Source organism: Otolemur garnettii, unplaced genomic scaffold (assembly GCF_000181295.1).
Source record: "Otolemur garnettii isolate 467f Iridium unplaced genomic scaffold, OtoGar3 scaffold00218, whole genome shotgun sequence".
In the NCBI taxonomy this organism is placed as follows: domain Eukaryota; kingdom Metazoa; phylum Chordata; class Mammalia; order Primates; family Galagidae; genus Otolemur; species Otolemur garnettii.
This window is the reverse complement of record NW_003852613.1, coordinates 750,062-768,146: the sequence shown is the minus strand read 5'-3', so window position 1 is coordinate 768,146 and position 18,085 is coordinate 750,062. Positions and strand designations below refer to the sequence as shown.

Genomic DNA, 18,085 nt, shown 5'->3' with positions numbered 1-18,085 from the left:
ATTTTTAGAGACGAGGTTTCACTCTGGCTCAGGTTGGTCTCAAACCTATGAGCTCAGGGCAATCCACCAGCCTCAGCCTCCCAGAGTGCCAGGATTATAGATGCATACCCAGCCTCAGCTAATTTATTTTTAGTAGAGATGGGTTCTCACTCCTGCTCAGGCTTGTCTCAAACTCGTGAACTTAAGCAATGCACCTGCCTCTGCTTTCCAGAGTGGTAATATTACAGGCTTAAGCCACTGTGCCCAGCCCTGATCATAGAAACCTTAATACCCAGGCACCCCCTGTCAATGTCCAAACCCTGAATATACTCCAGGTAACAAAAGATAGAGGGCGGTGCCTGTGGCTCAGTAAGTAGGGCGCCAGCCCCATATACCAAGGGTGGCGAGTTCAAACCTGGCCCTGGCCAAACTGCAACAAAAAATATAGCTGGGCATTGTGGGAGGCTAAGGCAAGAGAATGGCTTTGATGCAGGACAAAGTGGCACCACAACCTGCTGCCTTAGCCCTGGAGGTGTTGATGCTGTGGAGGATGGAGGAACCAGCTTGCTGGAAGGGTGGACACCTGAGGGGGAGACACTGGCACCTTGCTGTCTCTTCCCTGTGCACTTCTGACTGGTAGATTTCATGTAAGTTTCCAAGTCCTGAGAGTTCATTGGATAGTTGGCTGTAACTGATGAAGACCCATGCCCTAAAAATCAGCATTGAGTTCTAGCAAAACAACCCCCTGCCACTATATAAACCTGAGCAGAGGACAGACCTCGAAGAGGGAGCAGGAGAGCTTGTTCCCTTCCTGGGTTCTCTCTGCCAGGAGGTTTAGTTTTTTGTAGTTGTTATAATTTTTGTTTTTGTGAATAAATCCTGACTTACCACTGATCCTGTGGTCCATTTATCCATTCTTCAAATCGTCCAGACCAAGAACCTGAAACTCCAGTATCAGCTTGAGCCCAAGAGTTTGAGGTTGCTGTAAGCTTTGATGTCACAGCACTCTACCGAGGGTGACATAATGACATTGCTCTGTTTCAAAAAAAAAAAAGAAAGAAACTGGCTCGGCGCCTGTGGCTCAAGTGGCTAAGGCGCCAGCCACATACACCTAAGGTCGCTAGTTCGAATCCAGCCCAGGCCCATGAAACAACAATGACAGCTGCAACCAAAAAATAGCCGGGCGTTGTGGTGGGCGCCTGTGGTCCCAGCTACTTGGGAGGCGGAAGCAGGAGAATCGCTTGAGCCCAGGAGCTGGAGGTTGCTGTGAGCTGTGATGCCACAGCACTCTACCCAGGGGGACAGCTTGAGGTTCTGTCTCAAACAAAAACAAAAACAAAAAGAAACTATCATAGGCCAATATGCCTGATGATCATAGATGCAAAAATCCTCAACATAATACTAAATACTAGCAAATCAAATTCAACAGCACATAGAAAAGGTCATTTACCATGATCAAGCAGCTTTTATCCCAGGGATGCCAAGATATCAACATATGCAAATCAGTATACATGATATATTGACATATTAACAGAATAAAGAACACAAATCACACAATATGGCCAGGCACAGTGGCTCATGCCTGTAATGCCAGCACTCGGAGGCTGAGGCAGGTGGATTGCCTGAGCTCATAGTTGGAGACCAGCCTGAGCATGAGTGAGATCCTGTGTCTAAAAATAGCTGGGCATTGTGGTAGGCGCCTGTGGTCCCAGTTACTCAGGAGGTTGAAGCAAGAGAATCACTTGAGCCCAAGAGTTTGAGGTCACTGCGAGCTATGAATTTGGAGGTGGTAGAGGAGGCAGGCTCATGTCAGGGGAAACTGAAGCTGTGCTACCTTTGACTAACAAGGGCAACAAAGTGAGCTTTGATGTCTCAAAAAAAAAAAAATCACATGATATTTTCGATAGACGCAGAAAAAGCATTTGAAAAAATTCAACAAATTAGGTATTAAAGGAATATACCAAAATATAACAGAGGCCATATAAGACAAAGCCATAGTTACCATCACAGATTAATAGAGAGAGAAAATATTGTATATACACACAGTGCAATACCACTCAGGAATAAGCAAGAATAGAATTCTGTCATGCATGAACCTGGAAGACATCATGATAAGTGAAATAAGCCAGGCTCAGAAAGACAAACACCCCATGATCTCACTCATGTGGAATCTAAAAAAGTTATCTCATAAAAGTAGATAGAAGGATACTTTTTTTTTTTTTTTTTTTGAGACAGAGCCTCAAGCTATCGCCCTGGGTAGAGTGCTATGGCATCACAGCTCACAGCAACCTCCCAACTCCTGGGCTCAAGCGAGTCTCCTGTCTCCACTTCCCAAGTAGCTGGGACTACAGGCACCCGCCACAACGCCCAGCTATTTTTTGGTTGTAACTGTCACTGTTTGGCGGGCCCAGGCTGGATTTGAACCCACCAGCTCAGGTGTATGTGGCTGGCGCCTTAGCTGCTTGAGCCACAGGCACTGAGCCAATAGAAGGATACTTGTTACCAGAGGCTGGGGAGGGAAGAAAGGATGGGGAGAGATTAGTCATGAGTATAGTTACAAAAAGGAGGAATAAATTCTGGGGCCAGTCAAGGACCCCAAGTTATATAATGTCCTAACAAACTCTAAGGTACTTAAGTCACAGAAGAGCTCCCTCCGCCTCTACAGCACCAATGCTCCTGAAGGTGAAGATGAAGACAGGGTCACTAAGGAGAGTGATGTGGGGAAACTGACCACCAAGGAGGAAGAGAAGGCGCATATGGCTCTTTCATTGTTTGAAAAGAAGGGATCATGCTCTGTTGCCCAGGCTGCTCTCTAACTCCTGGCCTCAAGTGATTCTTCTGCCTTGGCCTCCCAAAGTGCTAGACTTCCAGGTGTGGAAGGCCACTGTGGCCTTTTTCTATAGCTGAAATACTGGTTAGGAGAAAGTAGGGATATTTGACCGGAATAGAAGATAATAGGGAAATAATCTCATTTATTTTGGCCCCTTGACATTTGAGAAATTGTGCTTTCTAGAGTTCAGATTTTCAGAGCCAAAGAAAGCTAGCTAAATTTTTGAAGGATTAACTATGTAAGGGACTTCTCATCTCTGTTGGCAAGGTCAGGGTTATCAGAGGACAAGTCATTCGGGGGCTCTGACCTAGTCTCAGACATCCCAGGGAGATGTAGATTTCTCCTGGTTGCACAAGGTCACTGTAGAAGGCTGAGGGACAGGGACTGTACATACCTTCAGGCAGAATGTGCTGGTCTCAGGACAGTGGGCCAAGAATGGGCTGCAGGGAACAGTGTCACCCAGGGCAGGAAGAATGTGGAAGTGGCAGGCTGGTGTCAGGGGAAACTAAAGCTGTGCTTCTGGCACTGAATGCCACCAGGCCTGAAGACCCAGCTGACAAACACTTGACTCTGCCCTGACAGCAGCACAGCAAGGGTGTGGCTCATCCACACCCCAGGGGAGAGTGGGAAGAATGTGCAGGAAGAATTCCTGTCTCTAGCCTGACTCTTCAAAAGCCAACCAGCAGCTCTTTCTCCTCTGCTGTCTCCTTGAGAACCCTTGCCTCCTCCCCCATCCCAACCCCAGAAGTCTCTCCCCAGCACCAGGCCCTGGGCCCTTCCTCCCCAGCAGAGCATCCTCCCAGCTGTTATGTCCCTCCTGCTCTGCTGCCTGTGATCCCTTCTCAACTTTGCAGTGACAGCTCTTTGCAAGTTAGCTCCAGGTCAGTGTAGCTCTGAGGTCCCACCACCCAACCTGGACGTAGCCAGAACCCAGCTGCCCACCACCTCCAGCCACCACAGTCCTTGCTCCCAGGCAGGGCGACCAGGAGGCGCACCTCTTCCCTGGCTTGGCTGTCCTTTACTCTTTCAGGGTGAGTCACCACCAAGGCCCTGGGAAGGAGGGCCTTGCCCTGACCAGTCTCCACGTCCCTGCACAGGGAGAGATGAAGTGCAGGGTCATGCTGGCTCCCCACACCCACCCCTGTACAGGGTAGATGAAGGGCAGGGTCATGCCAGCCTGCTCCCCATGTCCCTGCAAAAGGGAGAAGGGGAGGGTTGTGCCCCTCCCCACACCCCTGCACAGGGGGACATGAAGGGCAGGATCATGCTTTGGATTTCAGAGCACTGTAGCTCTATCAGTTTTTGGAAGAAAACAAGGGTGGAGAGAGGAGTCAGCAAGAGAGTGGTGAAGGGAGCTGGGTGGGCGCAGACGGTGGACCACGTCTGGAGTGCTCACATCCCATCTTCAATTAACATGACTGGCAGAAGCCAGCCTTTGTTGGCTCAGCAATTATAGCTCCCACCACCCACAGTGGTTAGGGTGACAGCCACATACCCCAAGGATGGTGGGTTCAGAGTTTGGCCCGGGTCTGCTAAACAACAAATGCAACCTTAAAAAAAAAAAAAAAAAAATAGTTGGGCAGTTCTGGCAGGCACCTGTAGCCCCAGCTACTTGAGAGGCCAAGGCAAGAAAATCAATCACTTAAGCCCAAGAGTTTGAGGTTGCTTTGAGCTGTGACACCATGGCACTCTATCAAGGGCAACAAAGTGAGACTATCTCAAAAAAAAAAAAAAAAAGGCAGCCTTTGTTAATATTGACTTTAGAGAAACTTTTATTTCCTGTTTCCATCACATTTGAGCAAGGTGAGCTATGCAGGGAAAGGGGTTTTAGGCACTCAAGTGACAGCCCCTGGTGATGCCACCGTGGGGCTGGCAAGTACACAATTCACTCCCCAGCCACTCACATGACCCTTAAACCTCTGAAGTCACAGACTGTCACACTACGTTTGGTTCTGCTGTGTTGACGAGAAGTCAAAGCTCCCACAACTCAGACCCGGCCCAAGCCCGCCTCCTGGGGCCCCTGGCTCTCAGGACAGTGTCAGCAGGTGCACTGACTGTGGCCGCTGTGGATGAGCTGAGCCCTCAGGGTGAGGAACACATATGAAGACCAGGCTCCCGGACATTACTGGGGATCCTCAGTGGGTAACTGATTGGAGACCCAGCAAAGGTGCTGGGAGACTCAGGAGCAGAAGCAGCTGTGTTCATCAGACTCATGTTTGATTATGAGATTATGAGTTTGGTTGGATTTTTGGTCACAAGCCCCAACATGCCATTATTCAGAGTTGATGCTGAAGTAAAATACCCAACATTTACAATTAAAATGTTAGAAAAAACCTATAAACCCTATATACAAAAACAAAGTCATGGTTAAAAAACCACCGAGATGCCAGGCTCCTGCTGTCACCTGTAGGACATCTGTGGGGGTGTGAGGCCCTGTGGGGACTTAGGAAGATGAACACGTGCTTGTATATTTTGAACACTTAGGTGTTATCAGAAGGCCACATCTCTGAGCACTTGATCTCACTGAAGATATGAACAATGCTTTGGACCATCTGTGATTGGAGAACAGGTGACATAATCCATTCCCTGGACCTCACAGTATGCCCCATGATGGAGGACCAGCACCTCTCAATGGGCACAGTGGGTGGTGATGTAGGACACTGAGTGACAGGTGAAGCCCCTGTGCTCTGAGAGGATCCTTGTCTCCTCCAAGGTGGAATTCCATGGCCCAGTCTTGGAATGGCTAGGAGAACACGAAGAACCCTCAGGGTGCCAAACTTAACTTTATATTAGGAATCAGAGGACTGTGCCCTCTCATTTCCCCGGACTCTTCCCCTTTGACACTTTGATTCTTCCCTGAAGAGGAGGCTGGTCCCTCATAGGGAGAGGAGGTATTAGAAACCCACTGTGCCCCTGCTCCCCAGGAGCGATAGCAGAGGGGAGGACTGGGCTGCCTTACAAGGGGCATAAGCCCCTTGGCTTTGCTCAGCAAGATACTAAAATGGTTTCTGGGAGGAAGAGGCATCCAGCTGAGCTACAGGTGTTTGGGCTGAGAGAAAAGGGCTGGCAGCCGGCTGTCACCCAGCCTAGCTCGTGTACCGCCTGCTGCTACCACCTTCCTTGGCCTGCCTACGCCACTCTCCCTTCTCTAGGGGTTCTGTTTCTTCCAGATGACTCCACTGTTCCAGGATAATACCCTGAGTAGCCTGAAGATGACCACACTCTGGCTTGGAAGTGGCCTCCAGGCACATGTGCAATCTGCAGTGGACAAAGTGGCCAACCCATCAGAGCTGGTGCAACTTTCCTCGCTCAGTCAGCAGTGTCATGGCCATGGCATAGAGGACATAGCACAGGACAAGGAGCAGGGTGCAGGGCAGAGGCCCAATGTGGAACAGAGAGGCCACAAAGAAGGACAGCAGCAGTGACAGCAATGTCCGGTAGCTGCCCAGAAAACGCAGGCTGAGCCTTGGGCCCCGGACCTGGCCAGCTGCCTGTCTCCGCCCCACAGGACTCAGCAGGTGCCTGTTGGCCAGTGCAGGCTCCATGAGATGGTAGCGACAAAAGCTGCCAACGAAATCATTGCGGGAACACAGAGCTATCATCTGACCTGCAAACTGGAAGCACAGGGAGAGATATAGGTGGGGTGGGAACTGTAACTGCCACCTCACAGACTACCCCAGGGCTCAGGGAAAATCCTCTAGAGGGCTCCCCGCCACCTGGACTCGCCCCAGGTGTACAGATAGATCAAGAGGGCTGAGGTGATGAGCTCTGGGCAGGAGTATCCTCTGGAACCCATGCCTAGAAGAGGCCAGACAGCCCTCCAACCCACTTACTCTGTGGTTGATGGCAGATGACAGCCGGAAGAGAGCACGGACCAGGCTGGCAATCTCATAACTCCGGATGGGCTGCAGCTCAGAGTCCCCCTGATACTCAATTTCAAACCTTCGCAGCCCACTGATGATCTAGAAACCAAGGTGGTGGGGACAGTTCAGAGAGTATATCCTTATAAACAGCTTAGAGGAGCCCTCTCTGCTTACTGGGGCAGGGGTAGTGGAGGCTGGGTCAACAGGCCCAGCAGACGCCTCCACAACCCCGCCTCTTACCTGGTACCGGCCCAGGGGTGTGAGAATGAGTCCATCCTCACCCACGATGCAGTCTGGGAGCAGCTTCTTCCCAGTGTCATCCTGAGCGGTCCCCAAGGCGAGTGTGAGCTGTGTGAGCTGGGCTTCACTAAGCTGTCAGAGAAGTACCTTTGCTTTTAATTTCAAGGAAAACGGAGGGCCTGGTTTCCACCTACTGACCTCCAGCAGTGATGGTGGGGAACCACAGACCATGCTCCAAGTGGCCTTCCTCCCACAGCACTGGGTCCCTCTGTGGGGTGCCTGGCGTGGCTGGGCAGCCAGTGGATCCCATGGGGAAGGGAACCCAACAGCACCTAAGCAGGCACCACAGGTCATACCCGGAATATCTGGCACAGGTATCCCAAGGCCTTTTCCAGATGCTCATCTGTCTTCCGGACACTATCCTGGCCCATTTCGTCCAGGTCGTTGGGTGGGTAGGAGGAGTTGTTGTCCATGGACGTGAAGCGCAGCCATGACAGAAAGGAGCAGCCAGGTGGGCTCTCCCCGCACTGGTCGGAGATGGACTTGGCTGTCTGCTTGGCCTGTGTGATGAGCTGAGCAAGTCGCAGGACCTGCAGGAGGCATGGGCAGATTAGCAACTGCCCTGGGCGTCCCTCATCCCGCCATCGAGGGGAAAGACATGGGCTGCCATCCTCTGCAGCATGGCCTAGGTGAGCCCAAGACTGGTGATGTGACCAGAAGGAATGGCTTCTGAGTGAGAATGTTTTTGTTGATTTTTTTCTTTTTTTTTTTTGAGACAGAGCCTCAAGCTGTCACCCTGGGTAGGGTGCCATAGCCTTATAGCTCACAGCAACCTCCAACTCCTGGGCTCAAGCGAGTCTCCTGCCTCTACCTCCCAAGTAGCTGAGATTACAGGTACCTGCTACAACACCCAGCTACTTTTTGGCTGCAGCCATCATGGTTCTTTGGCGGGCCCAGGCTGGATTTGAACCCGCCAGCTCAGGTATACGTGGCTGGTGCTTAGCCGCTTGAGCCACAGGCGCCGAGTGTGTTGATTTTTTGAAATTTTTTTTTGAGACAGGAGTTTTACTATGTTGCCCTCAGTACAGTGTCGTGGTGTCACAACTCACAGCAACTCTTGGGCTTAAGCAATTGTCTTGCCTCAGTCTCCCAGGTAGTTGGGACTATAGGTGCCCTCCATAAATCTCAGCTATTTTTTTTTTTTTTTTGAGACAGAGCCTCAAGCTGTTGCCCTGGGTAGAGTGCTGTAGCCTCACAGCTCACAGCAACCTCCAACACCTGGGCTCAAGTGATTCTCCTGCCTCTGCCTCCCAAGTAGCTGGGACTATAGGTACCCGCCACAATGCCCAGCTATTGTGTGGTTGCAGCCATCATTGTTGTTTCGCATGCCAGGGCTGGATTCGAACCCGCCAGCTCAGGTGTAAGTGGCTGGCGTCTTAGCTGCTTGAGCCACAGGCGCTGAGCCTGATTTTTTTTTTTAATTAATTTATTTTCTTTTTCCCAGTCAGAAATATCCTGAAATTTAATTTAATTTATTTATTTATTTGACAGAGTCTCACTATGTCGCTCTGGGTAGAGTACGTCTCGTCACAGCTCACAGCAACCTCAAACTCTTGGGCTCAAGAGATTCTCTTGCCTCAGCCTCCAAGTAGTTGGGACTACAGGCATCCACCACAATGCCCAGGTGGATTTCTTTCTTTTTTTTTTGGTTGCAGTTGTCGTTTTTAGTAGGCCTAGGCCAGGCCGAACTCACCAGCTTCGGTGCATGTGGCTGGCACCTGACCCACTAAGCTATAGGAGCTGAGCCTATTTTATTATTTTTACAGACAAGGTCTCACTCTGTCACCCAGGCTGGAGTGCAATGGAGCCATCATAACTCACTATAGCCTCCAACTCCTGCCCTCAAGGAATCCTTGTCTCAGACTCCCAAAGCTTAAAGCTCTGAGATTACAGGTATGAGCCACCAGGCCCAGCCTGGTGAGGGGCACCTTCAAAGACTAATGAAATTAGTCTGAAAGTGAAAATTTCCCAACAAACACTGTCGTTATTATCACAAAAAAACTTAGATTGGATTGGGGGGAAAAAAGCATGTGTGTGCAATACTGTCCATACCCAGCCTTCTTCCTCTCTGTCCTAACACCTAGAGCCATCCCCAGCGCTGCTCATGCCCACAGCATCAGAAACTCTGTCCTGTGCGCAGAACTGTCAACTTACTCACCAGGGTGCGGACCTCGGGCCCGAACATTGGGGTGTACTTGCAATCCTGACCCTCCAGGCTGTACACGTGACTCTTCACTTTGAATGTGGCATCGGTGACCACAGGTGGCCAGGGTGACAGAAAGCTGCCCGTGAGTGTGGGAGCTGTGAAGAGCCGGTGCTGGCGGTGCGGGAGACCAAGCTCTGGCTCCAGGAACAGCTGCTCCCCTGGAAGGCAGGACAGCAGCCTGCAGATGCCTGGCACGTACTTCTAGGGGCACAGGGCACTGGCTGCCTCTTCTGAGGAGCAGTAGCCACAGTACACCTTCCTGAGTCCCTGCCCAGCAGCGTGTCTGTGCAGTATCCAGGACACGGCAGTGTCCACAAAGAAGCAAATGTCAACAGAAGCTGCGGACGACAGTGCCCAGACAAAACATGCCAGGGAGCATGTCTCCTCCTACACTGCCACTGCAGTCGCAGGGGGTTGCAGGGGAATCTCAGCTCATAGGGTGCAGCTCTTCCCTCTCCTGCAGAGTGCAGCAGTGACAGGAGGGCAGGGCCCAGCTAGGCTCAGACTCCACAGTCAGGACATCACCCACTTTGCCCTGAGATCCCAGGGGCACACTGCTTCCTGTCAGCCAAGAACTGGGCACTAATTTCACCAGGGCAGGGTTGGTCTGTCAGTCTGTTCCAGGACTGAGAACTTACCCTTCTGTATCATTTCAGCCAGGTTGGGCTGAGCAAAGACTTTGGCCACACGGAACACCATGAGAGCATTCTTGGGGCTGACAAGGTCTGTGCGGAGTGCACGGTTCAGGAAGCCCACGAACAGCTTGGTGTACATCAACAGGTTCTCCTGGACAAAGGGTGCCCTAGGGTGGCAGGCTGGGGCTAGTCTATGCAGGACCCAGCTCTGACCATCTGCTGGAGGGAGCTACACTGGTCATGTCCCTATAACTCCCTGAACAAGGACCTGTGATGGCATCACAATGGCAGCTCAGCAAATGTTGGGGAACAGGGAGAGGGGCAGGACACAGGCAGGTGACACCTAGGCCCTCGTAGGACAACTTATTTTCTCCCTTTGCAGGAGGACAAGGCCACCAAGGCAGACCTGGCCCATAGCCTGATAGGGCAAAGGGAAGAACCACCAGGGAGGTACAAAGGGGAGGCCTTAGGTAAGGAGTGGGGAGAATTTATTGGTCATACCAGGTATGATGGCAATTGGGGATAGCAGGGTAGCCTCAAAGAAGGAATAGGAAAGGCGGAGGAGGTGGCCACCACTGTGCTCTGTACTAGGGAGGAAACATGAGGCATGGTTTGGGGGGTGACCTGCATATGTATCTGGGGCAGGAGGGCACAGGGACAGGGAAGGATTCACCTTGCTGCTTCCTTGGGAATCAGTTCTGGGGTCCAGCAAAGGTTGGTGAAGGGAAGGTAGCCTGTGCTTCCACTTGGCGGGGGCTGGGAGAGAAGCCCATGAGGCCCCCGAGGACCTCAGGGCCAGGAGACCACAGCACAGGCCATTGGTATGGTGTCCCCACTAGAGCAGCATCTGCCTGGAGCAGCCAGGAAGAGGGTGGGAACTCACCATTTCTCTGACACACACCGGGGCTGAGGGTCACTGCTCTGAGCCTGCTTCTCAGGTGCGTATCTCCAGGGCTGCAGGTAGCTGAGCCACATCTCTAGGACCTGGGGAGCAACAGTTGTGCCCTGAGGACCCAGCTCCCAGAAGGCAGCTGTGAGGTCCACAACAGTGTCTGGAGCTCGTCCTTGACCTCAGTGCAGGTGCTGAAGAGAGGCTGGCTCCTCCTACCTGCTCTCCAAACGGTACAGGAGGCCCAGGCACAGCCCTCCAGAAGCAGGTTCTGCAGTGGGCTCCTCCCAGCCAAGGGGCCAGTGTAGCAGCTGAGGGCAGGACCCATATGGCTGGGACTGCCAGACAGGCCGGGCCTTTCTGCCCTTGGGGCCAGCTCTGGGAACCCAGGCAGGCAGAACAGCACAGCCCCAAAGGCCTCTGTTGTAGCAGTCAAATCCCTCCCCAGTGGGACACATTGAGGACAAAGGTGCAGGTGGGCCGAGCCAGAACTCACAGCTCTGAAGGACGCATCCAGAGGCCAGTGGCCAAAACAGTGCTGCAGGAAGAGGTAGAGCTTCTGCTGGACGAACCTCGGGACAGCAGCCCTGCAAGGCAGGGGTGGGGACAGAGGGACAGCTGTCACACTACAGCTTCACCCCTGGAGGAAGACTCATTCTTCAGAGAAGTAACCAAGGTCAGAGAGATCAGAGAATTCCCCAATGACACACCGCACGAAAGCGTCCAAGCCAGTATGGCTCCTGCATGTGCCTGCCCTCAACCCCACACAAGTCATTCAGTGGGTCAGGTGGGGAGTCAGGCTAAGGTCCCAGCCCTTCCCCTGATGGGAGTGTGGGTTGGGAGGAGAATGCAGTCAGTGCCAAGCTCCCACTGCTTCTGGGGAAGAAGCAATGAGAGTGTAGCAGCATGAGGCCTCTCTCTGTCCAGCGTGGCTCTTTCCACTAGAGTCGAGGCTGGAGGGAAAGGCCTTGGGAAGTACAAGCAGCTGAGCAGGCAGTGGCTGGGTGGGGTGAGCAGACATGCTTGGGAGGGGTCATGGGATGCCCACCTAGTCCTGACAGCCTTACTCCTCTGCGAGCACGGAGAGACACGCCTTGCCCTGGGCAGAGGTGGCTATGGGCTACGGGTTATACCTGGGTGGGGGGTGCAGGTGTTAGGGGCAGGGGAGAAGGCTGTGGCAGAAGTCATAGGAGTCAGCCCAGGGTCTGTACGCACCGTTTGAATTCCTCCAGGGGGCTGGTCGCATGAGAGTGGGTGGAGGGAGAGGCCTGTTCCGGTTTCAGGCTGTTGGCAAAGGCATGCAGATGTTTCAGCAGCAGGCGCACCACCAGCACGTGCTCCTCAGTGGGCGAGAACGACTCCTATTGTGGAGGAGGAGGAGGAGGAAGAGGAGGAGGAGGAGGAAGGTGTCAGGGCTCAAAGAGGTCTGCAGGACCCACATTGCTCAGCCCTCAGGTCCAACCACATCTGCTCCTGGGCTGTTTGCTCTGCTCCCTGACAGAGGCACGAGCCAGGCTGGTAGTGGGGGCCATACTGCTTGGTGTGAATCTAGACCAGCGCCCTAGGGTTGGGAAGAGCACTTGGCCCAGTGTCTAGCAAGCCCCACTCTATGAAGGCCTCATTAGTATGGGCAAATCTGCAAAGTGCTTCCTAGCCCTGCTTTTGCACCACCGTGAATGCTCAATGGGTGGTACAGGTCACAGCTAACCAGGCTGTGCCCTTGGGCATTGCTGCCCATCCTGGTTCTCAGGGGGCAGGAGCAGGGGCAGAGTTGCATCTGCCCCTCAGCTCTGGATCCAGGGCCTCCCGCCTGCCTCTTAGGATTGTGCAGAAAGCTTGCTGGGGCCCATGGCTTCTCCTTCCCTCCCCCACCTAGACATGGCTACATGGGTGCTCAGCCAAGAGGTGTCCAGGGAATCATTGCCTATTGTCCACAGACCTGTGGTCAGCAAAACCCCCAAGAGTACCATCATGAGCATGGGATAAACTTCTAATTTGCAACATATAAGCAGGCCCTCAGGAACCCAGGCCTATGAGGAAGCCTATTTGTCAACGCGGGGTGAAGTGGGGCTCCTGAGTCGGCTGCAGCAGGGAGTATGTGTATGGGCACCTGAAGGCAGGAGTCTGAGTGTGATGGACACGCACCTCGCCTCCTGGCATAGCCTGGCATGTAGAAGCCCACACATGGGCAGCTGCCCCCAGCACTGCCAGCTCAGGTCTACCTGTCAGGAAAACAGCTTCACACATGCAGGTGACACAACCCACAGGTTGGGGGCCAAGTCTAAGGATGGAACTACAGGATAAAAGGTAGTTTCTTCTGCTTATCTGTATTTTTTTTTATTTGTAGAGACTTTATCGTCCCCGGTAAAGTGCCGTGGCGTCACACAGTTCACAACAATCTCCAACTCCCGGGCTTAGGCGATTCTCCTGCCTTAGCCTCCTGAGTAGCTGGGACCATAGGCGCCTGCCACAACACCTGGCTATTTTTTGTTGCAGTTTGGCTGGGGCCGAGTTTGAACCCGCCACCCTCAGTATGTGGGGCTGGTGCCGCCCCCTTATCTGTATTTTTAAGTCTTTGTGTCATAAATAGCATTGTTTCTGAAATAAGGAGAATAGCAATACAATACTCACATCAGTACTAACAGCTTAGGACCCAACAGAAGAGCACCTGTGCTCCCCTGGGAACCTCCTCCTGCTTTAGCCCCATTCCTGGCCCATGATCAGACCTGGTCTGGGGTCCTGAGCCGTGGCATCATCCCTGTGGCTAACAGGAGGGGTGGACACCCACACCTTTCCCTGATAGAGCAAGCATCTGCTTCCCCTACCCTATCTTGCAATCTGGAGGGCCAGGCTCCTACCACCTGCACCCAGTTACAGCAAGTCCTGCAGGCCATTTTCCCACAGGTTTGTCAGGCCAAACATGCTCTCTTCCAACTTTGCACCCCTCCTAGGCCAAAGTCCCTTGTGGGGTCCCTGGCCACAATTGTTCTTGGCCTCTATCTGCTTGCTTTTTAAGGCAGTGTCCACAAAGCTCTATGTTTCCCATGAGGCCCAGCCTCCTTTGCCACATCCCCTGCTAGGGGGCAGGAGAATGTGGGGGCAAAGAGAGCCAGATGCGCAGCCAGGACACTGCCCCTCCTGGGCCCCCAACACTCCTCTGTAGGGCTTCTGCAGAGCAGGAGCTCTGCTGTGTGTGCTCTGTGGCTGCCATCCCATCCCCACAGGCACTTGGGGCCAAGCCACATTTTCTCATCTTGTGCTCACATTCACGTTCAGTTGTGTGCTCCTTCCCAAACCCTGGCCACAGGCACAGCTCTGTATTTCCATATCTCTCACCAACTAGCTAACTCCACTGTCCTTGAAATGCCACACAGGTCTAAACTCCACTTCACTGACCTCAAGTCTGTTTCCACACTTATCTTTTCTGCCCAGGTAGACCATAATCTCCACAAGGTCACTACCTGCTCACATCCACCTCAGGAGGAGTCTATCAGTGGCCAGGACTCCACTGGCAAAGACCAGCCCAGCTGGACGGTCAAGGACTGGCAGCATCTATGGGCTGTGAGGCTTAGCTCCAGATACTCCCCACCCCTCTCCTCACACATAGGCTAGGGTTGCTCTGAACGAGGCAGACCCTACAACACCCATAAGTTCTCAGGCCTTAGTATCCTCGGCCACCTCTTGGGCACTAGGCCCTGCCCCTCACCTCGGGGGTGAGCCAGACCATTTACTATTCCAGCTCCCTCAAACAGGACCCAAGCATGGGGCCCTCTAAACACCACAGAACTTGTGATACCTCCATTGGCTGGGGGACACCTGCCAGGACCATATGCATCTCGTTGTCACATAGCCACATCCCCCAAACCAGGCAAGTCTATAAAGCTGGGGGGTCCTCCCAACACACAGTTTCCCTGGCCTTGGAACTAGCCTCAGAATAATCCCCACTGGCCCCAGCCAGGGCCTGGCCTGGACACTGCACTGACATGCACTCTGTGGCTTACACCACGGGTAGGGGTGAGGGAGCAAAACCAGAGCAGCCAGTACTTGGTAGGCGTGGAGGGCCTGGAGGCTGGGCTGGGCAGGGCTGTGGAGGGCGCTGGAGACACTGAGTCGGTAGTGCAGAACCTCCAGCTGAGACAACGGAATAGAGAGGCCAGAGGAGAGGCAGGGAGAGTGGAGGATGAGAGGACGGGTGGGGAAGGGGAGAGGTGGGACAGGACAGGGCAGGGCAAGTGGGGAGAGAAAGAGAACAGTGAGAATGAGCCCAGAAGTAAGGAGAAAAAACAAAAAACAAAAGACAAAAACAAAAGTACAGTCAGTGACAACCCAAACAATCACAACCCCGGCCTCAGGCCAGTACTACACCATCCCTCCCGGAGGCCCAGATGGGCCCACAGGCAAAGCTGTGGCCTTGTAGGCTGAGGGACAGACAGGCCCTCAAGATCACCTAGAGGCCCCTCGATGTCACTGGGCCCTAAAGGCCTCTCCCACTCCATGACATTGGCTCAACTCACTGCCCTTCCAGAAGGGATGCACCGTCCTGGCAGACCCTGAGACCACAGTGTGTGTGGCACATGCATACCACAGCCCACTAGAACACTGGGACCCTTACTGGGGCACACTGCTGGGCACTAAGGCCCTGAAGGAAAAGAAGAGAAATTTTGGGGATACACATTCCAGAAGGGGGACTTTGCCAAGAAAGAAAAATATGTAATTTATTGATTTCCTAGGTTGTCTTGAGAAATTTACCAAACTGGCATATCACACAATCAATTTCTATGTGTCAAAAACTCAATCAGTATTCCCTCTGTGAATGGCTCTCTGAGAAATGAGAGGATGGGGACAGGGTCCTAAGGGTGCCACAGGCAGCAGCACAGGCAAGCCTACCAGGCCCCGCCCTCTCTCCATACCATACATTTCAGAAAACGGTAGAAGCGGGATGCTCACCAGTTCTAAGTCTGGGAATAGCCTCTCTACTAGGAACCCCTGCCCCCACCAGATGCACCAGGCTCCCCAGGGAAGAGGCCCCTGAGAATTCAGCTGAAGCCACACACATCCAGAGGCAGTGAGAGTTCTGAGGCAAGGACAGCCAGAGTAGTAGGCAAAGACAGCTGAGCTGCCATGCGCCCACCCCACCTCCCTTCCCTGTGGCGGCAAGGCCTACAGAAGCACACTTCAACCACGCTGGCCCAGAATCAGCCAGGACACATCCTGCCCTGTAAGAGCTCTGCCTCCAGGACCAAGCAGCATGCTCAATGGGTCTCACACAAAGGAGGTCAGGACACACTTGTCAGACACCAAGGAGACATGCAGAGTGGGGCAGGAGGGGGCATAGGAGGGAGCACAGCAGGGAGGGTTGTCCCTCACAACCTCCCTCCTGTCAGACCCCAGGCTCAGCCGCAACTTCTAGGCAGGAATTAGGAGCAAACAGTTCCCCAGAGGGTCTTATCTGCAGGAGTATAGGGCAGGGCCACCCAAGGAACAGCATGTGCCCTCGACCCAGCCCAGCCATGGAGGGACCCCTCAGGAGCTGTGCTTCCCGCACCCACAAATCAGAGCTTGGCAGGGACTGGAGAAGTTACAGGCAGGTGCAGCACAGGCTTGGATCCATGCTAGATACCTTAGGTGATGGAGCCTCTGCAGCTGTCTTTCCCTGGCTCCCACCTACCCTATTCTGCCTCAGTGGGAAGAAACAAAGGGTAGAGCCTCTTTTGGGCACCTGGCTCCCCGAATGCCAGTCATTCTGAGCAGATCTTGCCTACCCCAACCAAGGTCTGGCTGAGGGCTGGCAAATGTGAGGAAAATGTGCCCTTCTCCACTGACTCATAGGGACACAGAACCCTTATAGGTAAGAGCCCAGAAAAAACTTTCTGGTTGGCCCCTGAAAGTAGGTGTAGGCTCAGGAGACAGAACAGTCAGGAAGACAATGCAACAAAGCGGTCATGCCAGTGCAAGGCCAAGCCATGTGTGCAGGCTGAGCGAGCATTTCTGGGCCCCAGTGGAGAAGCAGGGCCCTAAGAATCAGCCACAGGGAAGCCCAGGGCCCATGTCCACGGGTACCAGCCAGGAACATGCAGCACATCTGCTGGAAGCAGGGAGGGAACTGCAGCTATTTGTGACTCCAGAGGCCAGAATGGAGATCTGGAGTACCTCGGGCTGAGAGAGCTGTGGTGGGGGGCTGTAGCCCAAGCTTCCACACAGCAGAGCACGGAGCTACAGAACACGCAGAGACTCTGCGACAGGAGCAGACCCACAGCTTCTTCTCAGATCCCAGGAAAGGTTCTAGACACCCTTCTCAATGCTAACTCATCACTCATGGATTCATGAGTGATACCCTCAAGAATTTTTTCTGGCAACAACAAAATCATTGACGCTAGAGCACGCTGACGCACAGGAGCTGTAGGCACCAGACAAGAGGCCAGGGGTGCAGGGCTCAAACTATTGCAGAGAATGTGGCAGTAACTGCGGATTTAAGTACACCCAGCCACTGTTATACTCTGATTAGTCTGGCAGGGTGCTAGCCCCAGGGACAGCAATATCAAGAGAGTTCCAGACACTCTGCTACCTCCACAGCTCTATAAATGAGCATACTGTCCAGAGGGGAGCAGGACAAGAAAAAGAAAAAGGCAGGCAGGCTGCATGCAGTAAAGCACTGGGCAAGGGCTCTGGAGGAGGCGGGACGGCAGCACAGGCAGCAAGAGAGGCTCAAGGTCACCATGGTGAGCTGGGGCTGCCCAAGGTCAATAGCTCACTGGAAAGCACAAAGGCACCGCTGGTGGGAGGGGACTGAGCTGTGACTCCCAGAGGCATGTGCAACTCCCCCACCCCCAGAGCAAGAGCAACCTCATATGTTCCTGCTACTAGAGAGGGGCTTCTAGAAGCTACAGAGAGGATCCTCGAAAGAACAGACCTCAAAACACCTCAAATGGCCACCCATCAGGCTTTAAACCCGCCCTCCCCCCCAAAATTAGAGACCACTACCCACCTTTAGTTTGGCATCTGAAGGGTGGATGGTGGGATTATGCTTCCCACCATTCAGCCTGTGAAAACTAACTCAGACTGAGGACAAGATGCAGCAGGTTGACCAGGACCAGAGGCAGGAGATGGGAAGAAAAACTGTGGAAACATACCTTGGCATGAGGGGACTGCATTTTTTGGTACATCTCCAAAGAATAATGATGAAGCCACATTTCAACAAAAACCTGCAAAAGAACAACAGCTGGTCAAATCTTTTTTTTTGTTTTTTGTTTTTTGAGACAGAGCCTCAAGCTGTCCCCCTGGGTAGAGGGTCGTGGCATTACAGCTCACAGCAACCTCCAACTCCTGGGCTCAAGCGAGTCTCCTGCCTCCGCCTCCCAAGTAGCTGGGACCACAGGCACCCGC

The 18,085-nt window shown here is 53.2% G+C and overlaps 1 protein-coding gene across 3 annotated transcripts in view; it reads right to left on the bottom strand.

The window, feature by feature from the left end:
* Nucleotides 1–4,563: 4,563 nt before the first annotated feature.
* SMPD4 (sphingomyelin phosphodiesterase 4) overlaps nucleotides 4,564–18,085 on the bottom strand; it is a 27,368-nt gene continuing 13,846 nt past the window's right edge. For 2 of the 3 annotated variants that reach the window (XM_012812697.2, XM_023508011.1), the window contains 10 exons: nucleotides 17,833–17,904; nucleotides 11,918–12,063; nucleotides 11,199–11,289; nucleotides 10,697–10,797; nucleotides 9,817–9,980; nucleotides 9,131–9,336; nucleotides 7,269–7,502; nucleotides 6,913–7,044; nucleotides 6,643–6,771; nucleotides 4,564–6,423 (listed from right to left, as the gene is read on the bottom strand). In XM_012812697.2, the coding sequence (XP_012668151.1) occupies nucleotides 6,094–6,423; nucleotides 6,643–6,771; nucleotides 6,913–7,044; nucleotides 7,269–7,502; nucleotides 9,131–9,336; nucleotides 9,817–9,980; nucleotides 10,697–10,797; nucleotides 11,199–11,289; nucleotides 11,918–12,063; nucleotides 17,833–17,904 (1,605 nt within the window). In that variant the 3' untranslated portion in view covers nucleotides 4,564–6,093. Of the gene's footprint in view, nucleotides 6,424–6,642; nucleotides 6,772–6,912; nucleotides 7,045–7,268; nucleotides 7,503–9,130; nucleotides 9,337–9,816; nucleotides 9,981–10,696; nucleotides 10,798–11,198; nucleotides 11,290–11,917; nucleotides 12,064–14,746; nucleotides 14,834–17,832; nucleotides 17,905–18,085 lie in introns of all 3 variants that reach the window. The other variant, XM_003801728.3, reaches the window with a different exon arrangement.